At 57.2% G+C, this 26,098-nt stretch overlaps 1 protein-coding gene across 18 annotated transcripts in view; it reads right to left on the bottom strand.

Annotated features, from left to right (window-relative positions):
* The window catches only part of CAMTA1 (calmodulin binding transcription activator 1), an 853,369-nt gene that overhangs the window by 95,433 nt on the left and 731,838 nt on the right, over nt 1–26,098 (bottom strand). For all 18 annotated transcript variants that reach the window (XM_053206405.1, XM_053206447.1, XM_053206438.1 and 15 more), the window contains one exon: nt 11,720–11,873. In XM_053206405.1, coding sequence (XP_053062380.1) covers nt 11,720–11,873 — 154 coding nt within the window. The remainder of the gene's footprint in view (nt 1–11,719; nt 11,874–26,098) is intronic.

The following is a 26,098-nucleotide window of genomic DNA, read 5'->3' as shown; positions in this document are numbered from 1 at the left end:
TGCTCTCCTCCTTCTGTTGTTAAGGTTATAAAATGAAAACCCAGTGAAGGGTGACAGATTGCAAGCGGAGAATTTCTGGATGCTTAATGCAAATTGCCTACTGTCTTGGCACATTCAATATGCAGATTGCGTCCCTCCCCCTCCAGTGGGGGCTGGGAGAGAAGCCCCCTCCTCGGAGCTGGTGAGTTGTTAGTACTGAATACCAAATACTATCAAGACGGCTTTTAACATGTCATATGCTCTGCTTCCCGACACGTAATGAATCAGTGGGAAAGGAGATTTCTATGGGAAAAGAGCGTTTTATGGAGGGAAGGTTAATGAACACGTGCGCTGGCCTTCTGTCTCCAGCCCTTCCCTCTTTGCAAAAGCAGCAAAATGGAAACTGCATTAAAAATACACTTGATTAAATGTAAGGTCATGACCTGGGGGGGCGGGGAGGGAGGCGGGCAGGGGAGAAAAGGGAATTCCCAGCAAAATAACCTCCTGGTGGCTCTGGGTCACGTTTGTCCCCTCTGTTTGCTAAGTCTTGCTGGAGGGCACCGGGCTCCCAGTTCCCCAGCCATCAGCCCCCCATCCATCTGCGGCCACCTCAAGTGGGAGGAGTGCAGCTTGTACAGAATCCCAGGGAGGGGGGTCTCCCATGCACAACCCTGGGGGGTGGCCCCTGGAAGGCTGGGCAGGGGAGGGTACCACTGGGGGAGAAGGCAGGTATGGCTGGGCCAAGCCTGGAGTGGCCAGGAGGGCCCCACTTTCCACTGGAAACTGGGGTATTCGGGGTACTCCTGTGCCACCCCCCCTCCCCCCGCAGGGGTCCCGCTGCTGCCCTGGGACCAGCCATGGCTCTGGCCGGGCTGCCCACAGCATATCCTGCACGAAGACTGGCCTGCAGAACAGGGGCCGGGGTGGCTGTCACAGGAACCCCCAGCCCACTCTGGTGCCGACCTGGCCTGTATTCAACACTTACCCTAATTACCACCCATGGCTAGGCAGCTACAATCCCACTAATATGAATAATCAAAATGAAATCAATGACAGCAGCATGTGGCCATGCTTTGGAGAGTATCTTCTGATGAACAATTTACCCAAGAGGCGGCCAACCACTGGGAAGAGAGTCATTGGGATCTAGGAGAGGGGGCTGGGGACGGGGAGGGGGCTCATGGCCACGTGGTGCTGGCGGCTAGCCATGGCCTGGTGGGTTACGGTTGCTCCGGTCCAGCCTTGGGGGTGGGGGGTGGGGCGGAGCTTTGGCGAGGCAGGCTAGGCCTGTCACGCCCTGTAAGGACAGAATCGCGTGCCCCCAAATTCTTAAGTTGAAGCCCTAACCACAATCCGACTGTGTTTGGAGATAGGGCCTTTCAGGAGGTCACTGAGGTGAAATAAGGTCATAAGGGCGGGGACCTGACCTGATAGGACTCATGTCCTTGTAAGAAGAAGAGAGACGCCAGGAATGTGTGTGCACACCGCGGAGGCCATGTGAGGGCACGGTGAGAGACAGCCGTCTGCAAGCCAGGAAGAGAGGCCTCACCACAAATCAACCCCACTGACACCTTGATTTTGGACTTTAGTTTCCAAACTGCAAGGAAATTAATTTCCATGGCCGAAATTCCCCAGTCTGTGGTGTTCTGTTGTGGAAGCCCCAAGAGCTTACTGGCGGGAGCCCTAGAAGCCCCCAGAAGAGACCCAATCCTGCCTTGTGCACACTGCACACTTAGTGTGTGTGTATGTGTGTGCACGTTCAAGAGGCCCTGAGATCAGGGACTTTCCAGAACCCGGCGCTGCGCTAGGCTCTTTATATGTTGACTACGTTGCAAAAGGACACGAGTAACAATATTATCCGTCCCCTCCGGGGCATTAATGTGGACAGGGCATTGGGCAGCGGGTCTCAGGCTGTGGTCCCAGAAGCAGTGTGACCACCTGGGATCCTGTTAGAAATGCTCATCCCCAGGCCCTACCCAGACCTATAGAATAAGAAATTCTGCTGATGGGACTTAGGTCTGGGTCTTAACAAGCCCCCCAGGGATTCGACGGTGGCTCAAGTTTGAGACCCACTGGTCTAGAGGTTATGTCTCTAATCCCTCAACAATCCTTTGAGGCAGAATTCTCGTCCCATTTCATTAACATGAAGACCAAGACAGGAAAGTCACATGACTTGTCCAAGGTCACACAGCAGATAAGTGGGGGTGGGGAGCGGTTGCAGTGTCTAGCTCTTCCCATTAAGCCACCTGCCTCCCAGGGCCTCCCGAGCCCGCAACCCTCTGGGGACCAAAGAACGGCAGGAAGGTTAATTACTGGCTGGAGGAGAGAGGGCTACTCCTTAGGAAACTGAACTTCCCTTCCAATCACAGCTGGACTCATTTCTGAGGGACAGGGTGTCCAATTCCCCAGGTGGTGACCATGCGGGAGACCCTGGGACCTGTGGCTGGGCCAGGTGTGGTCCCCCGGCCCGCTGCCCACCCTGACCGTGGAGGGGGCCAGGTGGGCACCCGGGCAGGGCCATCAACCCGGGGCAGGAAGTGGGAGGTGGGACTTGCCATGGACCCGCTCTTGGAATGGATGTCAGCAAGAGAGGGAGGGGGTCCCGTGTGAGGAGCCCATCCCTGCATCTACACCTGGGCTGCCAGGGTCCCCAGAAGCTTGCTTGGCCTGGGTTCTCTTGGCACACTGGGGTGCACTTAGGGGACGTTTCTACAAAAGACAGGAATTCAAAGAAACACCCCTCCCGGAGAATGAGGTATTTGTGAGGACAGTGATTGGGTCTGAGACAGGGGTTCCTCACCTGGATTTCCAGTCACTGGGGGTGGGGTGGGAGGGGACTCACTGACCGGGGGTCCCGGGGGTACCCGCAGAAACCACAAACGTCCATTCCTGACATGGCTACCCTAAGCAGCCGTGAAACTTCGGCAAGGGCAGAGCGAACCATTGAGCTCAATGTCCCAGCTAGCTGTATAGAAAGAAGAGCCTGTGGGGACAGGCTGGGACATGCTGGCCTGGGGGCAGGGGCTCCCGCTGCTTTCCTCACATACGTGTAGCCTTGGGAGGATCTTTGATTTCTCATGGCCTCAGTTTCCTCACGTGTAAGAGGTATGCTTTACCTGACTGCCCGTCACTGTCCCCAAGGGACTTCAGAGACACATACGTGAGACCCACACCCAGGATTCTGATTCGACGGTGTCATTAGAAGCTCTGAGGTGGACCAGGGCGGAGGGCTCTGAGACCTCCTTTCTGCTCTGAAACATTAAGCCTGGAATGCTTCGGAGAGGAGCTGGACAGAGTCAGAAACGAGAACGTGGAAAGCCCCGCCCCCCTTCCCCCCTTAATCCCATAGTGACTCCGGGAGCTGGTGAGAGCTAGCCGCCTGTCCCTGTTTGCTCTGTGGTGCAGAAACTTCTACAGGTGTGACAGGGCACTCTGGCTGGAGCTTGGGTCACTACAGCAACTCCACAGACAGTGCCTGCTGGAGCCAACATTTGGCCTTCTCTGCACGGGAGATTTCTTGGTATATGGCATACAGGTGACAAATGGAATGTTGGTGACAAAGATAACCACACCTGCCCCCCCCTCACCAAACAGAGGCCTGGTGGTGGTGGTGGGGGGGGGGGTTGTTCCTTCCTCCTTCCCCATCAGCCTGGGCTCATCCCCTACTCCTGCCCAGGTACTCAACACTCAGTAAAGACCCATAAATAGGGTGGCCATTTAGCCTGCTGTCCAGACCGGTCACCTTGGAGGCTTGACGGGGTGCTGGGATCATCTGGCTGCACAATGGTATAAACTGGCCTGTTCCCAGGCAACCCTGGACGTATGGTCACCATACTTAGGAACCACGTGATCGAGGCCGGGGCGGGAGGGAGCTGGCCACGGCCACGTGCCTCTTGCGTGAATGAGCCCGTTTGGATTCCTGCGAGTTGTTGACACTAAGGCTGTTTCCATGGCAACAAGGTCAATGGGAACTAGCAGGCTCTGAGAATTTCGTCTTGACTGTGTTCTTATTGACGGGAATAAAGGCCCTCCTTCTGATTCCCGGGTTCAACTGGATAAAATCTTCATTAGATTTGACGTCTCATATCCAGACACACACATGCTGTTCCCTTGCCCCATTTCACCCTCAACTGTCTTCTCCTACTGGGCCTGAGGACATTTCCAGAATCTCACTGGGAGGAGTACAGGGGCTGTGTGGGGGCAGGACGGCGTGCACACGCAGGGACGAAAGTGCTGAGTCCCCAGGGAGCTTGTAATTCCTGGTTCTGGAAGTCTGGGGACGTGGGGCTTCAAGACCCCTCCCCTTTCATCTTCTATGGTGGGGGGCACCTTGTTCCGACCGTAGACACGCCGTGGAGAAGGGCAGGGGGCCTGAGAACGTACCGCTTCTTCTGGGTGGGAGGGACCGGGAGCTGGTCTGAGCTGTCCAGGCCACATAGGGACGGGCTCCTGAGCCCTTAGCCTCCTGGGCGACCTCTGATCTCCTGGGGGCCCCCCGTGTCCCAAAAAGCAGCCCGGGCCGAGTGTTTCCTTGCTAAGCGGGTCCAGGGGGCGGCATTGAGGAGCTGGCGGGAGGCTCTCAGACTCCCGATTTGCTAAGTGCCATTGTTGCCGAGGCAGGGAAGTCTGCGCCCCTCTAAGAGGTGAACGTGCCCGCTGCCCTGGTTGTGTAGCGATGTCGAAGCCCAGCTGGCCAGGAGAGAAGCTCCAGCTGTTGTCCCACATCCAGGGAGCCAAGTGGGCTCTGGAACCTTCTCTCCCCCTGTTTGGGGGTAACAGCAGACCATCTCCCAAGGCCCCACTCAGTGGCAGAGATGGTAGTAGTGACCGCCCCAGCAGCGCCTCCTCCAGGCCACTGGCAGTGGGGGCGGGGACCACGTGGGATTCCAGACAGCTTCCGTCTCGCGGCTTTCGAGACCCTGGGCTTGTAGGAATCCTGGAATCACATGCCTCCTCCTCACGTCCGGAGGTGGTACCTGCTCGCAGGACGGCAGGTGCCGCTAAAAGGCTAGCTGCCTCTTGGCTCCTGACTGGGTGGACCAGAACCTTCGAGATTCAAAGAGAAGCTGAAAATCTGGAGATTTTAATATTGGCAGTGAATTCTAAGTTTCACAAAACCAGCCCCCGGCCCCGAGCAAGGCTCTGTCAGCTCAGGGTGGCAGCCAGGCGCGGGATGTGGGTGGGGCTGCTGTGTCCTCAACACGGGCACAGGATACACTCCATCCGCGCACACGGAATTAGGGGCTGGTGAGGACAGAGCCAGGATTCTGCAGCAGCAGGGGGTGTGAGGTGCCCAAGCAGCCAGGGAGAGACAGGAAATCAAAAGAAGTATTTCTCTTTCAGTTTTCGTACTTGGGGGCCAGATCTGCTAAACACAATTTAGCCTGAGGGAGAGAGGCACATTTGCAAAACAAGCCCGGATCCTCTGAGCAGAGCAAGGAAAGGAAGCAAACCCAAACCCGCTTGCCTTTGATGCCCCCTGTCTGCTCTCCTCTGCCTCGGGGTGGGAGGTGCCAGGAAGGCGCGCTGGCAGGAGCTGGGGACATAAGGGGACCCGCTCTGCCCACTCCCCGTGCCAGTGGCTCCTAACCAAAGGGATAGCAAAATGGGCAGGAAAATCTTCTCCAGGCCTTTCTGTACTGTCTTCAGCTCCCCCAGTGACTCCAAATCCTGTGGACAGAGGCAGGGAGCAGGGCAGAACCTTCCAGATCTCACAGTTCCATCCACCGATGAGTGTCCCTGCTCTTAGGGACAGAACTGCCATCCTAGGCCCTGGGCCTGCCATGGGGACACAGATGTGCTTCCATTCATGGCATCCCCACGTGTCTCATGAGTTCAAGTCCACGAACGTCTGGCAAGACCCCATTATGTACCTGGCTCCAACATGAAATTCAACCCAAGGAAACTTCTAGGGTAGCATATCTCGACCAAGAGTCTATGGGAAGACTTCACAGGACTACTTATACACCCAATCCTTTGTGCAAGTTCAAGACAGGCACTGTCTCCAGCGCCCGCTTCCCTCCCACAAGGATTGGAGAACCAACTAATGCTCAAAGAGGGCCACGACCCCAGCAGGGATCTGACCCTGATCTCCACAACAAGGATCCTCAGTGGGCCTCTCGCTGGAGCCTCCTTTAGGATCTCTCAAAAAGCATGAGAATCTTATCTAGACCTGTGGAATCAGAAAGTCCGAGGGGCTGGGGTGGGGGGTAGGACAGGAGCCTGCCTTTGATCAATCTGCCCAGGTAGTCTCGATGTCGACCGCTGCTCCCGGCACCGAGCCAACATCTCTGCACAGGCTTTGCGGGCGTTGGAGCATCGGGTGGGGAGCCATGCAGCTCTGGCTCCCCTGAGCCCCAGCGGCGGTCAGCCTGGCCGTGCCCAAGCTCATTCCGGACTCCTGGTCCCTCACTCCTATCCTGAGAGCGTAACTTGAGAGCAGGGACAAAAGTGCTTCCAAGTGAACATTTCTCACCAGAAAGAAATCCTCCAACCCTTTCTTGCAACAGACCCCCCTTCCCCTGGCTGTTCCCCTGCTCCCCTCCCATCTCGGTGCCCCTGCCTGCAGCTACGTGGGGGCAGCACCTATGTGACTTACTTTGCTAACTGACTCAACACCCACAGACTCTGGCCAAGACTTGGAGGATGCTTCCCTTGTCAGGGAGAAGCTTCCAGCCCTTTGGTCTTGCTCCAGCTGGTGATGTCTCATCAGGATAGACTGAGTCAGAGAGGAAAGGCAGTCGATGTGCTTCTCCCTGGGGCCCCTTCTGCTCGCTCCAGCCTCATCCAGAGCCCAGCGCTCCTGGATCACGGAGCAGGCCCCAGATGGCCTCCCATCACATCCCAGACACTAGGTCCACAGGCAGGGCGGCACAGTGCCCCCACGTCCCCAGGCGCCTGACACCTGCTGCGCGCGGGGAGGGGGGTGGGTGGGTCTGGCTACTGCAGAGGACTCACATCTCTGAGCCGCTCTGCTACCATGGGCCACCAGGTGGCGCTAATCGACCAGGAAAGGGGATCCGTGCAGGGCCAGGAAAGGAAAGCCTTTGTTGATTTTACTTCTTGATATTCTATAATCACCAGGATTACAATCTAAGCAAAAAAGCAAAACAAATAAACACCGCCCCTCTTACTGGATCTTTGGTCTTTGTCTGGAAAATTATGAGAAAACAACAGATGCACTGATTCTACAACCAAGGCTTGGGTGTTGAAACAGCAGAGCCACTCGGACAGGTGGGGAAAGGGGCAGGGGGTGGGTCTGGACATTGAGGGTTCTGTCGGCTTCAAGTGGGGGTGGGGGTGAGGAGTTCCTGGGAGAGGTGGGTGCCTGCTAATGAGCCCACTGTCCTCCAGCCTCTCTTCCGGATCAGCTACTTCTCAGCGCTATGGGGTTCCCTGTGTCCAGCCACTTGCCTTCGCTGGGTCCTGGGGACTTGCCGCGCACGTCGTGTGGGTGCAGGCCCTGGGGCTATGCAGGCTCCGCAGCTAGCCCTCCTCTTGCCCACCCAGAGGTCTTGGGACCCTGGGAAGGCAGTCCGAGTAGAGCCAGACCCAGAGGTGGCTGGTGGAGCCGCCTGATGATCCCTGAGGCCATGGAGGTCTGCAGGAAGGCCCGAGCCTTGCTTGGTGATGCAGGGCCACCTGGCCGGCCAGGGTGCTCGCCTGAACGGGACAGCTGGGGCACGATCCCTCTTAGGGTAGGGCTGTGAGTGTGGCTTAAAACTCATGCCCTCATCCCTCACTCTGGATGGCATAACCTCATCTACTGCTAGCTGGGAAGTGGCCGGCAGGCCTGTCCCCTCCCAGGCTGCCAAGGAGTGGGACCAGGCAGACAGCCACCGATGCTCCGAGGAGAGGATCCCTCCAAGGGCCCCATCTGACTCCCTGCAGCTCAAGTAGAGCCGAGAGTGGAAGGTCCAGGGCACAGCGGTTCAGAACCACTGTGGTTCTGGGCGGCCAAGGATCACCAAGCAGGACTGGGTTGGCGGGACTGTGGCACAGAGTGCCCCTTCTTCTCCACTCCAAGTTGATCCGGGAGGACAGACTTCCACCTGCCCGGCCCTTTGCTCACACTGTGGCAGATTGCCGGTCCCAAGCTGGTGCTCCCTCAGACCAGCTGCACTGGAACAGACCCCAGAATTTCCAGGAGGAGACATGCTGAGCTTTAGGTCATGTTCACTAGACTTCTATAAACGCCAACCCTCAGATGGGACCCGAGGCAATCACTCCCGGGCCTTGACCTAAGATGAGCGATTCTCGGTTGAGGCCCTGCAGGGACACCTCAGGCTGAGCTCAGCTCCACTCAGCTCCGAATGACTCACACGCAGAACCCTGTTCCCCAAAGTATGTTGGGATGGTAGCGCTTAGCAAGAGACTACACTTCCCAGATTCCTTGGCAACCAAGGGTAACCGTATGACCGAATTCTGACCCATGGCATACAAGTGGGAGTATTGTGTGCAACCTCTGGGCCCTGTTCTTGAAAGGAAGACGCTTGCCCTCGACTTTGTCTTCTCTGCTTCCCACTGGTCGGGACGCAGTTGCAATGGCAGGAGCTGGAGCAGCCATCTTGGACCATGAAAAAGAGGGCAACACCTGGTTGGCAGAGCAACTGGCCGTAGGGAGCCCACGTGGCTGATCCCCAACACTGCATCGTTGCCATACCTACCTTGAACTGCTATGTGCACGTGAAATAGCCTTCTCTTTTGTTTACGCCATTGTTCTTTTGGTCTTTGTCATGGCGGCACCCATATTCTAATTGCCACAGGAGGGATTGCAAAAGATGGGAAACATATTGGGAATTCCTATCAGATTCCTTAATTTTCGCCCCCACCCCTGTCTTCTTCTTCTTCTTTTTTTTTTTTCCTTTTTCTTTAATTCTGTAAGAGGCATCCCTCATCTGGCAGATGGATGGGAAAAGCCCCCATGAGACCAAACGGCACAATTGCGAGAATCCAGGTAGGGTTCCCAGCATCAGTCTGGCTTAGAGGCCAGCATTTGTGAGGTTCCCGGGGTCCGGGAACAATGAGCCCCCCGCCTCGCAACAGGCGGGGCGAAGGCTGCGGATCAGAGTTTCCCTTCACCACCGAGAAGCACAACATTTTGATTAAACCACTGACGGTTCTGCCGCAGGGCAGAGAAATTTGGAAACATCAGGAAATCAAACTGTGAAGTCTTTGAAGGAATGTGATTTATGTGAAAATGTGATGAAGCTAATGTGTTTGGCTCCAGCGTCGGGTGGCACGCCTGATTTTGGAGCCGAATCTGATGCCTTCTTGGCTCCCCACGCACCACTGCTCCCCCCGAACGCGGTGCCCTATGTGTGTTCCAAGACTCATCGCGTGCAAGGCTTCGGCTGGAGCCTGACTTCCAGGGCTGTGTTTCCAGGCCGTGTGCATCTGCAACCACAGCCACGCACACACATGCGTGCTTGGTAATTGCGCGCGGCTCTGCTCCCCGCCCCCAGACACACCAGCGAGCCAAGTGTTATTAGATTTATGGGGAGTTTGTTGTAGTTGTACATAATTTTCATGTGCTAAGAGGCATTTGGGAGAACCCAGGCCAGAGGTTCTGACTGTGCTGGCCACCTTGAATGGCATCTGTTTCCCCGGGAATGTGCCCTTGGCTGTCCTCTGGCTAAGGTGGTCTCTGGAACCTCCCGGGAACCGGTAGGAAACAGTGGCCCCAGCCTGCAGAGGCCCGGGAGCTGAGCTGGGCCCGGCGGAGCGGGCTGGGTACTGTGGATCTTGGTGCAGAGGCTCTGGATTTTTTCTCCCACTTTATAGAAGGGACTGGGGTGCGGAGGGTGATGGGCCTGAGGTCCCATAGTGAAGCCATCACAGAACCAGGACGTGTCCACCTCCCGGTTCCCCGGCTAGGACCGCACTGCCCTGCCCAGGTGGCACTGGTGCCCACTGTTACCGGAACCTTTGCTCAGGCCCCGCCGATTCTCTGTCAAAGAGGAGGCGTGAATGGGCCCTGGGAGAGGAAACCCAATGTTAAGTACAAGCACATGTAGACATGGCCTCAGTATTGAATTGGAAGGGGTGGACAGGCCGGTCTGAGGCGAGGACCCCTGGTGCCGTTGCCCTGACTCCCCGGACCCCCAGGCTGGCCTTGGAGGGCATCTGGGAACAGCTCTGGCTCCCCAGGCCTGGACACTGGGGGGCCTCTGTCCATTGCTCAGGTCTCTGCAGGGAGTGGCCCAAAGCTGGGCCCAGACACTTTCCACTCAACCATCCCACAAATATTTACAGGGGGCCTTTCACGTGCCCGGCGCTGTGCAGGGCCCTGAGGGATGGTGAGAACAGGAACGATTCCTGGGGATTAGCTGCTGCGTCCTTCAAGTTTCTGGGTGTTGTGCAGAATACTGAAGGGGCTGGAGCGGCCCCTTCTGGTTAAGTGTGGGAGGCTGACTTCAGTCTGATGTCTTCTGGGAGGTCCCGAGGAAGCTGGGTGGTGGGGGTGGGGTGTGAGGCCGGGCCAGTAGTGGGGGGCAGGGCCTGCGGAAGAGGCGACGTGTATGCTGACTGCATGTGGATAAGGTGGGGTGAGCAGAGGAAGGTGGGGAGAGCGACCCACCCTGGGGACACCGGGAGGTTTAAACAAGACGGGTGTGTTACACCTGCGGTTCCGGAGGGTTCCATGGGATGCAGCCTGAGCCCTGGAAGCCCCTGGGCCTCCTAGTTCTAGATTCCTGGCAGCAGGGAGCAGGGCCTGGGCGGCTGGGCCGTCGGCCTGTTGGGGGTCTCCCTTCCCTTTATCTCCTGTCTCCGGCCCACTTTGAGAATGGGGGGTGACCCCCCCAATCTGAGCGCTGAGGGACTCTCAGGGTTAGCTGGTCACTGCGGACGCTATCGTGCCTCGGCTCGGATACTCCTAGTGATGGGACACTCACGGCCCCCCAGCAAAGGACATCTCAGTTGCTCTCTGTGTATGGTGTCCATCGGCTTCTTCCCTGCAGCCCCCCTTCCAAGGGTAGCACAGATTCTGAGGGACCTGGTGACCCCTTCTCTGAGGTCCCGTATGGTGACACATCTTTGCGTTGAGCCTCAGAGGTCAGTGTCCCAGAGCCCTGGGCCCTGTGCTCTGGACGGGCCTTCTCGGGTCTGGCAGACCTGTGTCTGTGCTTCCTGAGTCCAGGCGGCAGGAGAGGCCAGCGAGAGCCCCCAGCGGCTGCCGATGGAAACGAGACAGCAGCCACTGCCCAGCTCTCCAGACTCACTTGGTGTTCCGCATTCAGTGATCTGCACCTGACAGATGCTTCAGAGAACATCACTTTGCTGACAAAATGAAACCCAGCTAATTCCGGTCATCTGCATGCCACCGAGTCTGGGAGCTGGGGCCGGAGCCTCGCCGTGTCCAGGAGCAGATGGGCTGGGGGCTGGAGGCAGGCCAGCTCTGGCCAGCCCCTCCTCTGTGTGTCCCCGGACAGCCACTGCTCCCCCGTCTGTGGCCCAAGAGGCCGCAGTTCAGGGCTCTCGTGGCCCTGTTCCTTGCTTACGGGGCCTTGTGCCTCTGAACCTCGCTTTTGTCATCTGCAACGTGGGGCTGACCTTCTGTGCCCTGGCCACCGTGTAGGGGGCTTAGAGGATCAAGCGAGAGTAGGGTGGGGGTGACGCTTATGAAAAGCTACGTTCGCTGTCGCCCGAGCAGGACGGCCCCCGGGGACCTCTGCCCCACCTGCTGGGTGCTGGCCTGGCCTCCAGCGCAGGACCCTGGGCCAGGTGGGCCACAGCTACTCACACATGGGTTTCAGCTGCCCAATGAGCTCCTCTTTCGTCCATTTCGCCCACTCCTTCTTGTCGGTGTTGATGGAGCAGAGGATGGGGCCACACGGCTTCCCGCAGTCCTCGATGGCTGGGACGTTCAGATAGTGCACCAGGACGATGTCGGGGTTCTGCGGGGAGAGCACAGAGACTGGCAGCATGAAGGAGGCATGGAGCCCATCCAAGGGTGCCCCCCAGCAGGTGCAGACAGGCTGAGCATCCCGACACCAGGCTTTCTCAACCTGGGCACTGCTGACATTTGGAACCGGATCATTCTCTGGGGTGGGGCTGTCCTATGCACTGGCTTCCACCCACTGGATGCTTTTAAACCCTGCCCCCTCTCCAGTTGTGACAACTACAAGTGCCTCCAGACAGGACCCATTGCCCCCTGAGGGGCAAAACCACCCCCAATGAGAACCACATGGGCTGATTTGTGTGTAACCAAGGACCACACACAGGGCCACACGTATCTCTCGTCTGACATCTGGGACTTTATGCCAACAGCTGCCCAGGAGCACTGACCCCTGTTCTGTGCTTTACATGCATCTCCTCATCACAGCGTGCTGGACGTCCACCTCAACAGGCATCATTACCCCCTTCCTCCCCGGGGGAAACAGAGTTCCCAGACGCCCCTGTGCCCTTCAGCCTGTGGGCTTCTCCCTGGACGAGAAGCCCCCTCAGCACATTACTTCTGGGCACCAGGAGAGCCTCTGGAAACTCCTCCTGCGAAGCCTTAAGAACAGAAAGAACTCTGTGTGTGAAGGGCTCACTTTGTCCCCAGATGGTTCTATGGAAATGGGTCAGCCTCTTCCCATGAGAGTCTATTCAAAACGCCCTCGGTCCCTTTCTGCCCACCATCGGCTCCGATAGTGACACACTGAGGGGACTTGGTGGGGACTCGCTCTTCTCTGCAAAGAGCATGTGCCTTCCATGGCTTTCTGTGGCCTTCCAGAAGGCAAGGCCATTTATTTGGGCACATCAGGCCTGACAGGTTTGTTGAAAAGAAGAGAAAAGAAAAGAAGAAAAGAAAAGAAAAGAAAAGAAAAGAAAAAAAGAGAAGAAAAGAACAACCCAATCACATCACTTTGTAATGCATCTGGATAAATCCAGAAACTCCTTCTACCCCAATCAGAAAGTATCGCTTAAACCGTAAGGAAATCTATGACAATATATTAAGATGCCCCAGGGAACCAGGGAAAAAGCCACGTGGAAGGTTCCATCCCATGCTTGTCCCCAGACCTGTCTCCTCTGCTCTTTTCCGAGGGATACCCGACCACAAGTCCTGGGACCCCAGGCACGGAGGAGGCTGGGTCTGTGGCTGCCTTTTTGGATATGGTCAGAGAGAGTAATAAATGTGTGACTCAATCAATGCATTCATAAATAAAGACCCAAGACTGCACCATGACCAGGGCAACAGAATAGACTGGCATAATTTAAAAAGATTTTCAATAAGGTTGAAACATAGAGTTTTTTTCTTGCCAACGCTCAGTTAACCAGGAAATTAAATCAACACGAACAGGAGCCTTCTCGTTAATGGCAGCTTTTCTGGATTGCGGTAATCATGCTCCTTAATAATAATGATAATCCCTGACATCGGCACGGCACTTTATTCTTTTCAGAGCACTTTCCAGCCATTATCTCATTTGGTGCCCGTGCTAGCCGGGGAGGCTGGCCCGCCGGGCTGGGCTGGGCAAGGCTGGGCAGGGCGCCCTCCGTCTACAATGAGCAGACTGGAGCAAAGTTGTGACTTGCCCAAAGCCCTGCGCTTGGCGAGGGACAGAGCCCGGGCTGGAAGCCAGGGCTCTGACTCCAAAATCAGGTCCTGCCAAGACATCTGGTGGCCTCTTTTTTGCCTGGGCTAAGTGCTTTGCCATTTCATATTTCACTTTATGCTTGCCATACGCCCACGAGGTGGGTGGGTTGGGTAGATATGTTATGCTTATCACCGGAATGGGGTAGCCAAGGAGAAATGGGGTGATACACTCAAGTCCCTGCCCTGTGTTCTTCCTATCGACACACTGGCTCCCCACGGTCGTGTCTGGACGAGGGGCTGCTGCCTGAGCCTGTGCTTGGCCAGGTGGCAGCTCCCGCCACTGAGCAAAAGGGGAAGGATCAAAAGTCTGCAGGGGTCAGCAGGCCACCCAGGGCCTCCTCTGATCCCAGCCCTGGAACAGGAGCTGGTCCCTGCGGGAGGGAGCCAGGATGCCAGCCACCTGCGAGATGAAAGGGCCGCGGCTTCCTGCCCCACAGCCCCGCTGAGCTCAGCCTGGGTGCCTGGGGGAGGCTGTGGGGGGCCAAGGCGGCGGGAGGGCAGGCAGGCAGCGGCTTGGGGAACAAAGGGCGGCTCTCACCCTGCATCCAAAGCCCAAGTTTGGGTGCTAGACTGCCTGGGACTCTCCACTTTCAGGAATCTCTGTCTCTTCTTCAGGCCCCAGCTGTCTTTCTGCAAAACCAGCTTCCACCTGTTCTCTGAGGACAGGCACGAGGATCACCTCCTCCTCCAGGAAGCACTCCCTGATACCTTGCCCTCTGTACCTCTACAGATAGAGGTTTGTGCCTTCATGGTCTCTGTGCCCCTGCCCCCTCCTTCATCTCCTCAACCACACAGATAATATCCGGCAATGACTGGTGTTCATTTATCATTTGTAGAATTGAATCAGGCTGTCTTGGGACAGTCTTCCCAGACTTGTGTCCCATCGACATCTGGCTCCAGTTTTCTGGGTCTACAAAGGGCAGAGAAGTCTTTCCCAAAATGCATTCCGAGGAGGCTAAGAGGCAAGACTGGTCCTTCCCTTTTCCTGGGTCTGAGGCCTCTTTGAGAATGACAAAAAAGAAAAATTGTTTTCCCCAAAGTTTATTTTTGAGAGAGAGAGAGAGAGGCAGAGCGCTGGCAGGGGAGGGGCAGGGAGAGAAGGAGACACAGAATCTGAAGCAGGCTTCAGACTCCGAGCTGTCAGCACAGAGCCCGACACGGGGCTCGAACCCACGAACCGTGAGATCATGACCTGAGCCGAAGTCGGACTCTCAGCCGACTGAGCCCACAGGCGCCCCGACCTCTTTGAGAATTTGATGAAGGCTGTGGACATTCCACTTCCGCCTCAAACACTGCCCAAGGCACATCAGCCCTGCATTTCAGGGGTTCGCAGATCCAATGGTCCTTGCACCCCACATCTGTAACTACCGGCTTAGGGATTCTAGATCCACCATGGCTCCCGTTGGATCAAGGAATATGCCCAACGTGTAGGTCCCCTTCCTGGGACCCTTTGCTCTGGGCCTGTGCTTCTCAGTGGCCCTGATACAGCTGGGGAGAAAGTAGCAGCTCCTGAAGGTTCAAGGCGTCTGGGTTTGGGAGTAGGGGACGGGAAGCAGGCAGCATTACCGTCTGTGTCTTCAGCACAGATTCCATCCTAGGGCCTGGGGTTCCTGCTGCTGAAACTGCTGCCCTGAATTCTAAGTGACGACTTCCTGGCGTGGGCTGGTTTTAAGACAGAGAGTGATTGAAGTATTTTTGGAAATTTGGGGCACACATCGCCTCTTGGCAACATTGCGATTTTATTCATTAGTTGTACATTTTATTGGGCGTTTTTGGCAGAAAAATATATTAGCCATAGAGTCCCAATGCATCAGCTTCATGGAGTGCTCATAACAGTGTCACATCCTGGCCGAGAGCTGCTCGCTGGCCACGCAGGGTAGGCTGGAGAAGCACTCAGCCATGCCCGGCTCGGGGTGGGGGCCCGCCGAGGACACACCCTGGCTCTGGGAGCCCCGCCCCCCCCGCAGGACTCTGGGTTCTGGACCGATGTGGAATCAGCCTGCCTTCGTCTTACTGGGCTGCATGCATGTTTCCTTGGGGTTTACCACCCAGGTCAGGTCGTGTGGGTCGGGGGTCCTGTCCAGAGGCTCCTCCCTGGGCTACAGAACTCCCATGAGGGTGCTTGAGGCCGGTCCCCCCCCAGAGAGAGCATGACCCTGAAGATGACTTCCCTTCCCAAATGTCAGAGGCCTGGGGAAGGCAGCCCTATGGGTGTGGTCTGTGGCTGTGGAGGGGAAAGCTGAGGATAAGAGTCTCAGAGAAGTTCCAGAAGCTTTCGGAAAGTGCAGTGGACTAGGTGAGCCCATCCCTTCCTGGGGATGCCTCGAGCTCCTCACCTGCACGTGGAAACAGTGCCCCTGCCCTGCCGGCCAGGCTGCTGCCGAGCCCCCACAGGGGCCTCGGAGAGGTTTGAAGTCCCATTTGGACGGACGGAAGTCCTGCCCTGCTAACTACCAAGGGCCGCCAGAGCAGACCCCACACCGAACCAAACTGTGACATCTCCCGGCAGAGTTGACCAGGGTGCCGCTGCAGGCATCTGTCCACTTAAGACGCACGTCTCCTCTGTGGCAGCCCCCTCTGTCCTCATTTTCCTCTTGGTGCATGGGGACTCCCCTTCCTCCACGGGCCTCCCAGCGGGGTCCTTGTCCCCTCCCTTCTTAGTGACCTCTTCCTGCTTCACGGCCCCACAAGCGTCGTATTGCGAGGATTCTGGATTTCTCTCCCCAGCCCCGACTCTCAGCTTGGTTCCGACTGCCCTGTCAGGGCTTCCCAAACACCCCCGGCTCACGTGGCAGAGCCCCACGCCCACACCTGGCCACACCTGGCCCGCTCGGGCCCTGCCCTCCCGCAGTGGTGCAGGTGGAAACCCCGGGGGATCATTCTTTCTCCTTACCTCCTCCCCCCTCCCCAGCTGGCGGGTCAGCGAGCTCTGTCACTTCTACCCACGCTGCTCCCCCGGCCACGTGGGCCCTCCCAGGCCTCCTCACTCCCCCTCTGGCCTCCCTCCCCACCCGCTCTCTGACGCCAGCGGCCATGCTCCTGTAATCAAGGCAGCTCCCTGCCCCAGTGAAGGAAGCCCATGTCCCTGACATGGTTACAGCATGAGTCCCGGCCGCACACTCCCCAGTTGGCCTATTCTCGCCCCGGCTCTTCTCCCTCGGGTCCGTGCCTCACGTCCTGGAAGTCTCAACGCCACCTCCTCGCGGACACCTTACTCTGCGGCCCCATCAGACGAGTGCCCCACCCCCACTGTCTCGGCACGCCTCACCACTTCCAACTCTTGCTCAGTGCTCACCCTCATGTCTCATCTCTGAGCAACGATGGCTTGGCCTGATGGGTGAGCTCTGCTGGCCGGGCTCCCTCGTTCGTGGCTGGAGTGGGGCTGGCAATCAGCAGGTGCTCTGGCACTACCTGCCGTGTGCTGAGGGTGCGGGGCAGCTGAACTGCCCCCGGGGCTCAGAGGGCAGCTGTCTCTTCCTAGGTGACTCAGCATTTGGGACCTACCCAGGAGACCCCCATGCGTGTCTTCCTGAGGGACACACAGATGGAGGCGGAGGAGGAGGAGGAGGAGTTTGGGGATGAGGAGGAGGAGGAATCCGCCCTCTTGGAAGTGGGATGGCAGCACCTGAGGGGGCCCAGGAGCCCTTGGCCTCTGGACCCAGTGCCACTCCTGTTTTTATCTGAAAATGTTCTGAAAAGGGAAAGCTTTGCCAAAGTCACACAGGTTTCTTTACTGCAGGACTTGTCAGAGTCTTTAAGGCACCCTGAGTAGAAGAGCCTCATAGGTGTTGCAGTAAACAGGCTTTCCAAGCTTATTTGAGCATCGGCCTGGGCCCCTCTTGGGACCCTAGTGCTCTCAGGAACGCAGTTGGGGAGCCACTGATAGAGTTCAAACCCAGAGGAAATGACTGTCAGCAGCTACTGAAGACAGTCCCCCAGCCCCCAGTTGCTTGAGTCTCTGGGGCATTGGGGCTTCAGATGCCCAAGAACTGCCCCCTTCCCCCTGGGTGCCATCCCTGGCCTGGCCCTAGGCCCATCTGGCATTTGAACTGCTTTCACCTGACCACCGAGTTACTGACGAATCCCTGCCCCGATTTGGCACCCTGTGTGTGTGGCTCTCCCCCTGCCCAGTCACCATGGCCAAAGTTCTTCTCTCAACCCCGGGTGGGGCTTCCTTTTGGAAAGACTGGGGCAGAAGGGGGGCCAGGGTGGGAGATTGGGGCAGAAGGGGGGCCAGGGTGGGAGATTGTGTGTCCCCTTCAAACGTGGGCTCGATCCCTCCTGACCTGGGCCACTGGGCCACTGGCATCCTGGGGGGAGAGGCAGGCGGGAGATGCTGGACGGGCAGTGGGGAGAAAGCATGACCGCCCGTTTAATCTTCTTAATGCCTGGTGATGGGATTTGAGAGAGGGAGACCGCTTTGGACAAGAAAGCGTCCCCGCTCCCCCTGTGCGGGTGGCCGCTATTCAGCAGGGTGCCAGCAGTGACCCTTGTGATCCAGATTAATCTGCAGCAGCCCCTGCGGCAACTACAGCTTTCTGGACCCTCATTCCCCGGGGCGAGCAGGTGGAGGTGGGCCATGCCTCACTGATGACACCCACAGGCTTCCCTAGCGGAGACTCTGCCAGGGAGAAGCCGACTTCCCTGCCGTGGAGGACTGGACCTCAGGCCAGGGCTGGAGGCAGGAGGGAGAAGCAGAGGAGGGGAGGAAGAGGGAAAGAGAAAAACAGACCAGGAGGCACAGCAGACACGTGGGAGGCCCAAGCTGGTGGCAGCCACGGGTGGGTGGGGTGGTGCAGCGACTGCGGAGGGGTGCCAAACTTTCTCCCAGTCCTCAGAGAGCTCCCACACCCAACCTGGAGCCAGAGCCCCACGGCTGCGTGGCTTCTGGCTTCTGAGAGGTACAAGGTAGGGTACCGGGATGGGTGTCCAGCATGGGCCAGCACTTGACCTGGCTGAACCTCTGTGTCTGCCCTTTAGGATGGGGGAGGAGTGTGACTGGACTTGACCTTGTTGGTCAAGAGAGGTGAGGCCCTAAGGAGCTCAGGATGGGCCTGACCCACAGCCAGTGTTCACATGCAAGGACACCGACATTGCCGATTTGAAGGGGGGAGTGGTGAGGGGGTTCAGTAATCTGCTCCAGGCTCAGGATGGAGGTGGGGTCCCGTCTGCAGAGGGAAGCTGAGCTGCCTCTGCTGCACGCGGAGCCCCCTGTTTGTATGACAGGCCCTGGAATGGGCTGAAGGGGCAGCGATGAGCTTTCCCCCAGAGGCCCACCTCAGGGCCCCACGCTGCCCAGAGCCAGAGCCCCAGGGGGGGTCTCCTGTCCTCCTCTCGGCCACCGCTGGACTCTATCCACTGTCGGGTGCCAGGAGGCCCCCCCTCCAGCTCCCGCCCGGGCTCCTCCACCTCCATGGGAAGGGGGAGGCCCGGAGCCAGCACCCCCTTCTGTGGAGTAAGCAGGACAGCAGCGCAAGAAGTGGTTAAAAATGCAAAAAGCTGTTGGTTTTGATAAGGAGAAATGCAGCCGCAACATCTGTTTGACTCTTGTTTGCAGCTTCATCAACGCTAAGTGGTCGATAAATCAGAGTGGCATGGCATTCCGTTTCTTCTGTGGCTCAGTCATTAATCTCGTGCCAGTTCTCATGAAAAATGAAGGAGAGAGGCTGTGTGATAGTGAAAATGTGTACATTACCCAGAAAGTCATAATAGCATGTAATAGTGCCACACACCTCCCCACTTGCCGCTGGTGCTCGGGGGGTGGACCCGCGCTCTGCCAGCCCCGGGGCGGGGGCAGAGAGTAAATCAGCACCGTGCGCGCCACAAGCCCATTCTAGGGCTGCGTCTGTCATGTTAGCACCGTTCAGGCGGGTCTGGAGAGCCCCATGAGCCTGATCTTAAGAGGCAGAGCCTTCCCTGTACCTGGGTGCTTAGTGAACGAGGGTAGATGCCCATAAAACAGGAGTGCAAAGCCGGCAGAAAGAAGGGCAGGATTTATCAGGGAATGAATAAGTGATGACACCAGGCAGCTCAGGGCTGGGGGTGTCACCACACCGCAAGGCAGAGAAAAATCCTCCCTTGCCTGTGCTCCGGCGGCCCTGGGCAGCCTGGCACCTGTCCTCTGCTCTGGATAAAGCCGTGTCCCCATCAGAAGGGAGGCCAGTCATGGGGCCCTGGGCAGGCTCCCGTCCTACCCTCTCCGTTCCCCGCTGAGGGCTGCCAGCATGCGGGGTGAGGGCCATGCCGTCTGGAAGACGTGCACTAAGTGTGCTCCCCAAGAAAGGGCCAGGGTGGGCGGGCCCTGGCTGCCCGGGTCTCCTGCCGGCTGCTCCCTCCCTTCCGGTTCTCTCCTCCCTGCTGTAGAGAACCCTCGTGTGCAGAACTGCTACACTTTACATCATCTCTGCTCCTCAGGAGGCGGGAACGTGCCCGTACCCCCAAGCACACACCACCCAGTAGGCACCTCTGTTTGTAAAGATGGCTTTCGGAGCATCAGCTATGTGTGGGACCCCACCTTAGGAACAGGTGAAACCAACTGTCGGCCGCACTTCCGGGGGGGCCAGGCCCCGCATCAGCGCTGCGTCGGCGGGGGAGGGGGGGGTGGACACAGCCGAGCTCTCTGCTTCCTTGCTAGGGCTTGGCAGGGCGGGGGGACCTGGGGTGATGCCCAGCGAGGAGGGCCCACGTGGGGCCTCCGATCCTGCTCCAAGTGGGGGCAGAGGCCGGCGGCCCTGGGGGAGCCCCGCGCCCCTTCAGCTAGGCTGCCCTCATTAAGCCAGCGCGCGCACCGGGGGGAGTCTGCGGCCGCAGCCCTTCCCTGCTTCGGAGGGAGGCTGGGAGACTTAATTAGTTAATGTGGGTAAAGTGATCTGAAGATGAAAAACCCTGGGTAATTGCTGAGTGCTGCTGCTGCTGCTGTTGTTATTACACAATTACCAGAATTTTCCAGTCGTGGGAATAGACTTAAACAATTTCCACCTGGTGCGCAGTTCCTGGAACCGCGCTGGCTGAGGGGCCGGCCTGTGCTGCCCCCTTCAGTCTGCAGGTGACGTAGAGGAAACACACCGTGGGTGGGAACTCGGGCCTGGCACGGTCCTGGCCACATCCTGAACACCTGGGGGACTTGGACAGGGAGACGACTTCCCATTCTCCCCGGGGGCAGATAAAGATGTGTGTGTGTGTGTGTGTGTGTGTGTGTGCGTGCTTTGAGAGGCGCCAGGGATGCCACCTGCCCTGACTTTCCGGAAGCTTCTGAGAAGGTTCGCCCCACAGGCCCCTAGAAGGTCCAGCCATCCTGGCTGGCTGCTGCCGTGGAGAACATTCTATTGTGCAGCAAGACCTGGCTGCTGACTGTACCTGTGCGGTGGGGTGTGTGGGCAGGTTTCTGGATGCGTGGAAGCCACGAGATTCACACTAGCTCGGGGCCCGGCCTTGCCTTATTTAAAGTCGTTACAAATGACTTGAGGGAAGGAGCGCCCAACAAAATCTCATCGGCAGATGACACTAAGCTTTTATGGGTGACCGAGTGCCCATAAAGTACCCCAAGTTTGTGATCGGTCCTGAGAGGATCTTGCGAGGTTGTATCAGTGGGTGCAGAGTGACAGATGGAGACCACTGTGGGTGAAGTGCAAAGCCATGAGCTCGGGAAGAGTAAAACAAATCGGCCGTGGAGGCTGGCGGGCCCGAGTGCCTTCGGCAAACCCAGGGAGACCCCTGGGGCTCGCGGACGCCACTGTCCAAAGTCATTGCTGGGACAAAATGACCAAGCCCGGTGAGCTGGACACACCGCGGAGCAGAAGCAGGGGCAGCAAAGGCTCTTCATGATCTGGAACCGTGGGTGCAGGGGCGAGGGAGGAAGAGCAGTGGCCACAGGAAAACAAAGGTGAGGATTTTTCTGGCCAGAAAGACAAGAGCCAAGAGGAAATGCGGTTTCAATCTTTTAGGTCAGAAAGGGGAGAAGGTAAATGTGTGGATTGTGTGTTTTTTTTTCACCAGATCCCCAAATGCTAAGAATAAGGGTTCCCCCTGGAGCTCAGGAAGGTAATTTTAGCACAAATTCTGCACAGCGGGCAGTTAACGGATGAGACTCATTATCCCAAGGGGACATGGGCTGAAAAGTAGAAATAGATTTTTTTTAAACGGGCGATATTAGCTCCTGGGTGGGTTATGGCAGGAGACCCGAACGTTGGGGGTCATCTCTCTGGGACCCAGACCCAGGGGGCACCCACCAGGTGTGTCCAGGGCTGAGAGTGTCAGTGGAGTGCTCAATGTGCCGGTCAGTTCACACTTGCCAGGGATGCAGGCAGTTGTCACACTGCCGTTGGCAAGGCCCGAGCTTGAATGAGATCGCTGGTTTTTCTCTTGCTCTCACCTTGAACTCCTTTTTGATTTATTAAAAGTCACAGCAGGAATCCCTCTAGCCGGCCCTGAGGTAAGATGCCTGGGACCTTTTGCTGGGACACAGAACTCTAGGGCAGGGGTCCTGCTCAGGGTTTGTGGCCCTGGTTCCAGTGGGGCCCGTGGGGGAAGCAGGGGGGCTGGTGGCATGGATGCCTGGTGCTCAGGTCTCGAGGGCTGCCGTCCCCACCCCTCACACTTCTCCCCTCCCAGAAGCCATATCCACGGGCCACACAGCTTCCTGCTCACTGGAGCCACACGATCCCCTTCTCACCAGCCTCTGGCTGAGACTTGGCCATGTGCTCCTGGAAGACCTGGAAGCCAAAGCCGCTGCCCTCCCCTCTCTGTCCCTTCCTCTCCAAGGACACGTGCCTCAGTCTTGCTCCCAGGGCTGGTGTGTCTGCTCAGAACCGTGCCCCATTAGGCAGTGAGTCAACCCCATCAGATGACAATGGCACCAAACAATCATCCAGGCATGTGACGTGCTCTGGAGCCTTTCCTGTCCATCTGCTCTCCACAATGGCTCTGGAGGACGCTGGGCATGTGACACCATCTCCACTGGCCACATGAGCCCCTTCTGACGGAGAGGTGCCACATGATCTGATCAGAGCTACACGGCTAATGGGAGGCAGAGCTGAATAGAACTCTACTGCTTTGGTGTTCTTGCGCTAAAAGTATCCAAATGTTAGGGAACAAACCACCTCGCTCTGACTCAGTCCAGGGATGGAACATGTGACGGGAGCTGGCCAGCTGGAGCCCTGCACTCTCTGGGTCATGAGGACTGTCCCAGAGTCCCAACAAGAGGCGATCAAGCTGATCCCTGGACTTGGCTGGAGCCTCTAGGGGCAGGGCTGCTCTTTCCTGCTGGACCTGAGCCTGGGATAATGAAGCCTCACGCTCCTGGAAGCCATCTCTTGCTGCCAGCGCGTGGAGGCCGAGAAGAAAGCTGATGTGGAGGCAGAGCTGAGGGAAGGAGGCACCAAACCTCCATGTTATTGATTGGGCTCCTTGATCAAGTCATGCCTGAAGCCAGCACACCTCAAGACTTTTCAGTAACTCAAACCCCCAAATTTCCTTTCATCCTGAAGCCAGTTCAAACTGAATTTTCCATTGCATCAACCAAGAACCTTAACTCCTAGACAGATACGCCTTCCTTTTGCTAAGCCACGCCTCTCTGCATTATACAGTTCAGACTGTCCTCTGGTTACTATAGCAACAGCCATCACTATGATTGCCAAGAGCTACCATTTATTCAACACTGTGTATGTTCAGGCGCCGGGTGCTAAGTGCTTCAAAACTTAGCCTTAACTCACTTGATCCTCCCCACAACCCCCCGAGGCAAGGACTAGTTGTTACCATCTCTACACACAAGGAACATGAACTGAAAATAATTAGGTTTCCCACCAAAGCGCCGCCTTGAACCCAGGTCCATCTGATGCTGAAGGCGATGGTGAGGCAGGGCGACCCAGAGGTGTGCTCTGATCGTGCCTGCCTGGGTTTAAGTCTGGGCTCAGCCACTTCCTAGCTGTGGACCTTGGGCAAGCCCATCTCTGCGCCTCAGTTTTCTCACCTATAGAAGGGGGGAAGGCGGTAATGCACCCGCCCCATGAGGTTGCTGCACAGAGTGAAAGAGATAAGGCATTTGAATAACAGCTGGCTGGTCCAAACTGCCAGGTATGGTCATGATGACCTCTTAAGCCAGCATGACTTGGTCTCTTGGTATGGCAACAGACAAACTTTCCCCAAGATCTCACAGAACTTGCAGGTGGAGCAGGACCAAATGGACTCTGACATTTCTTATTTGGGAGGTGTAATCCTCTAAGATAGGAGCCCATCGAGGCAAAGTTAGGAAATTCTTCTCAGACCCTGAGGAGGCATCATTAAGCGCCAGGGGGCACTCAAGCCTCTGGAGGGGTTTTGATGAGCTAAACCCGGGTCATTCTTGTCCAATCATGACTATCTTCCAGGTGCTGGAAGCAAATGAATCTACATTTCTCAAAAAACATCCTGTGATTTAAGTGCCCATGAATTCAAAGAGATACCCACCCCACCCACATGCTGTCACATGGTCAGAATCTATGGGATTCTCCTTGGCCACGGGGGTCATCTCTAGACCTCAGCTGGATAAAACCCATGCCAGATGACCTCAGGTCTTTCAAACTCTTCTCTGATAATTATTGCTCAACTCTTCATCTGGATGCTTTATACACTTTCGTTTGTGCACGAAACATCCTTAAGGGCCTCCTGGACTCTTCTGTGTATTTCTCTCGGAACAGAGATGCTTGAGGTGGGAAGAAACTTAAGGGTTGTCCAGGCCAACTTATCCATTGCCTTCCACTTCCAGGTGGGAACACTGAACCAAGAGAGGCTGTGACTTCTAATGTCACCCAGCGGACAGGGAGAGAGCGAGGTCAGGGAGCCAAACCCAACTTCCCACCCCCTGCTGGCTTCCTAGTTTTGCCCCCTCCTGGGGTTCAGAACCACCCCAAAGCAGTGATTACATTTCCCTTGCTTTGCAGGGAGAAGCTACCGAAGGGCAGAGCTGGGTGACGTTCACCCGGTGTGGCATTCACCGTGAGGCCGGCTTCCAGGCCAATGCTCTACGTTGCAACCTTGACTGTGAATAGGCTCCCAAGATCCCCAGTGGGCCGGACGGGGGGCGCTGTGCTCAGCTCTCAGAGATCATGTTTTCCGTTCAGCCTCTTCCTGGTGGGGCAGGTGTTCTGAGCAGGGAAGTCTGGGTGGCTGGAGCCTGGGCCACCCTCCCTCTGCTCTGGGGGAGCATCTGGGGAGCCCCTCGACTCAATCCTGTGAAAGACATAAACCCCGAGGCTCTCCCCTGACTGACAAACAGGCCGACGGTGGAGGCAGCGGAGGATGAATTGTGCCCGGCCCACGAAGCATCTATAGGATTTTTATGCTCTGGCAACTGTAACGGTGAGATTCTAGCAATTGTTTTAGAGGGAATCATGATTAAATTGGGCTGTATGTTTTTTTAATGTGTTCCCCAGTTCCTCTTTAATACCTTGGTAGGACAAGATAAAGCGTAATCACTGAAGTAATTGTGGCACTCAACAGTTTATGTCTTGAAAGAGTGACTGGGGGTTAACAAAGCCACTGCAGGGCGAGGTTTGGATTAGAACTTACAGTTTTTCTTTTCGTTATTTTCTTTTTAAATCCCTCTTTATCTTCCTCCTTTCTCCAGTGGCTCCTGGAGCCAGCTGATAACCTGTAAGCCTCCTCGGGTAATAAGGGAACCGGCCGTACTGATGACACAGGCAAATCCGCGGGCCGCCTCCTCTGCAGAGCTGCTGCGGCAGGCCCATCCCTTCCCCAGAGCCCGTGCCCTTGCAGGCAGTGCCGACTTGTCCCCCAAACCGGCGGCGCTTGACATCCTGGATACCAACACCGGTCAAGGCCCGGTCTCTGCCGCTTCGCACTGAACCACGGCCTGGAGCCGAGCGCCGGGCGCGTGCAAATGGCAGAGGAGAGTGAGCTCACCGACCCTGACGCCTCCTGGAAAGGTCCCCCTCTCCTGGCAGATGCCAGAGGCCCCAGTGGGGGTGCGTGGGGGTGCTGTGGCCGCCAGGAACGGATGACCCCACTCCTCTTCGGGTGGTGTGACAGAGAGACGGGGCCTCCTCCAGCGGCCCCCCACCCCTCCCGGGGCGGAATCTCCAAGCTTCATGCTTGGACAGCAAGACCCACACCTGCCAGTGGGGGCAGAACTGAGCCACAGGCCCGGGAAATTCCAGAGGGCTCGTGTGGCCGCGGCTCTCGTGGCACTCAAATCTAAGGCATGGCTAGTGCCAAAGAGCGGAAGGAGGGTCGAAACGTGGCATCCGTGAGGCTTTCTCTCTGTCCTCGAGGCCACTGCCCCAGTCTGGTCCCCACCGTCTCACACATGCAACCTGGCATCAGCCTTCTGACGGGTCCCATCTGACTCTCAGGCCCATATTCCCAGGTCCCAGCACCCAATGCGCCACCTGCTGCCGACCTTCCACAAGTCCTCACTTCCCATGAATGCAACCTGCTCCTGATACCAAAGTCTTCCACGATGGGCCAGATCCCTGCCGACGACACCTCCACGTACCCTCCTCACATCCATGGGCAGCCTCCTGAACTCCCTTGCACCATTTGGCTGGT

Source organism: Acinonyx jubatus, chromosome C1 (assembly GCF_027475565.1).
Source record: "Acinonyx jubatus isolate Ajub_Pintada_27869175 chromosome C1, VMU_Ajub_asm_v1.0, whole genome shotgun sequence".
Lineage (NCBI taxonomy): Eukaryota > Metazoa > Chordata > Mammalia > Carnivora > Felidae > Acinonyx > Acinonyx jubatus.
This window is presented reverse-complemented; position numbering and strand designations above follow the sequence as displayed.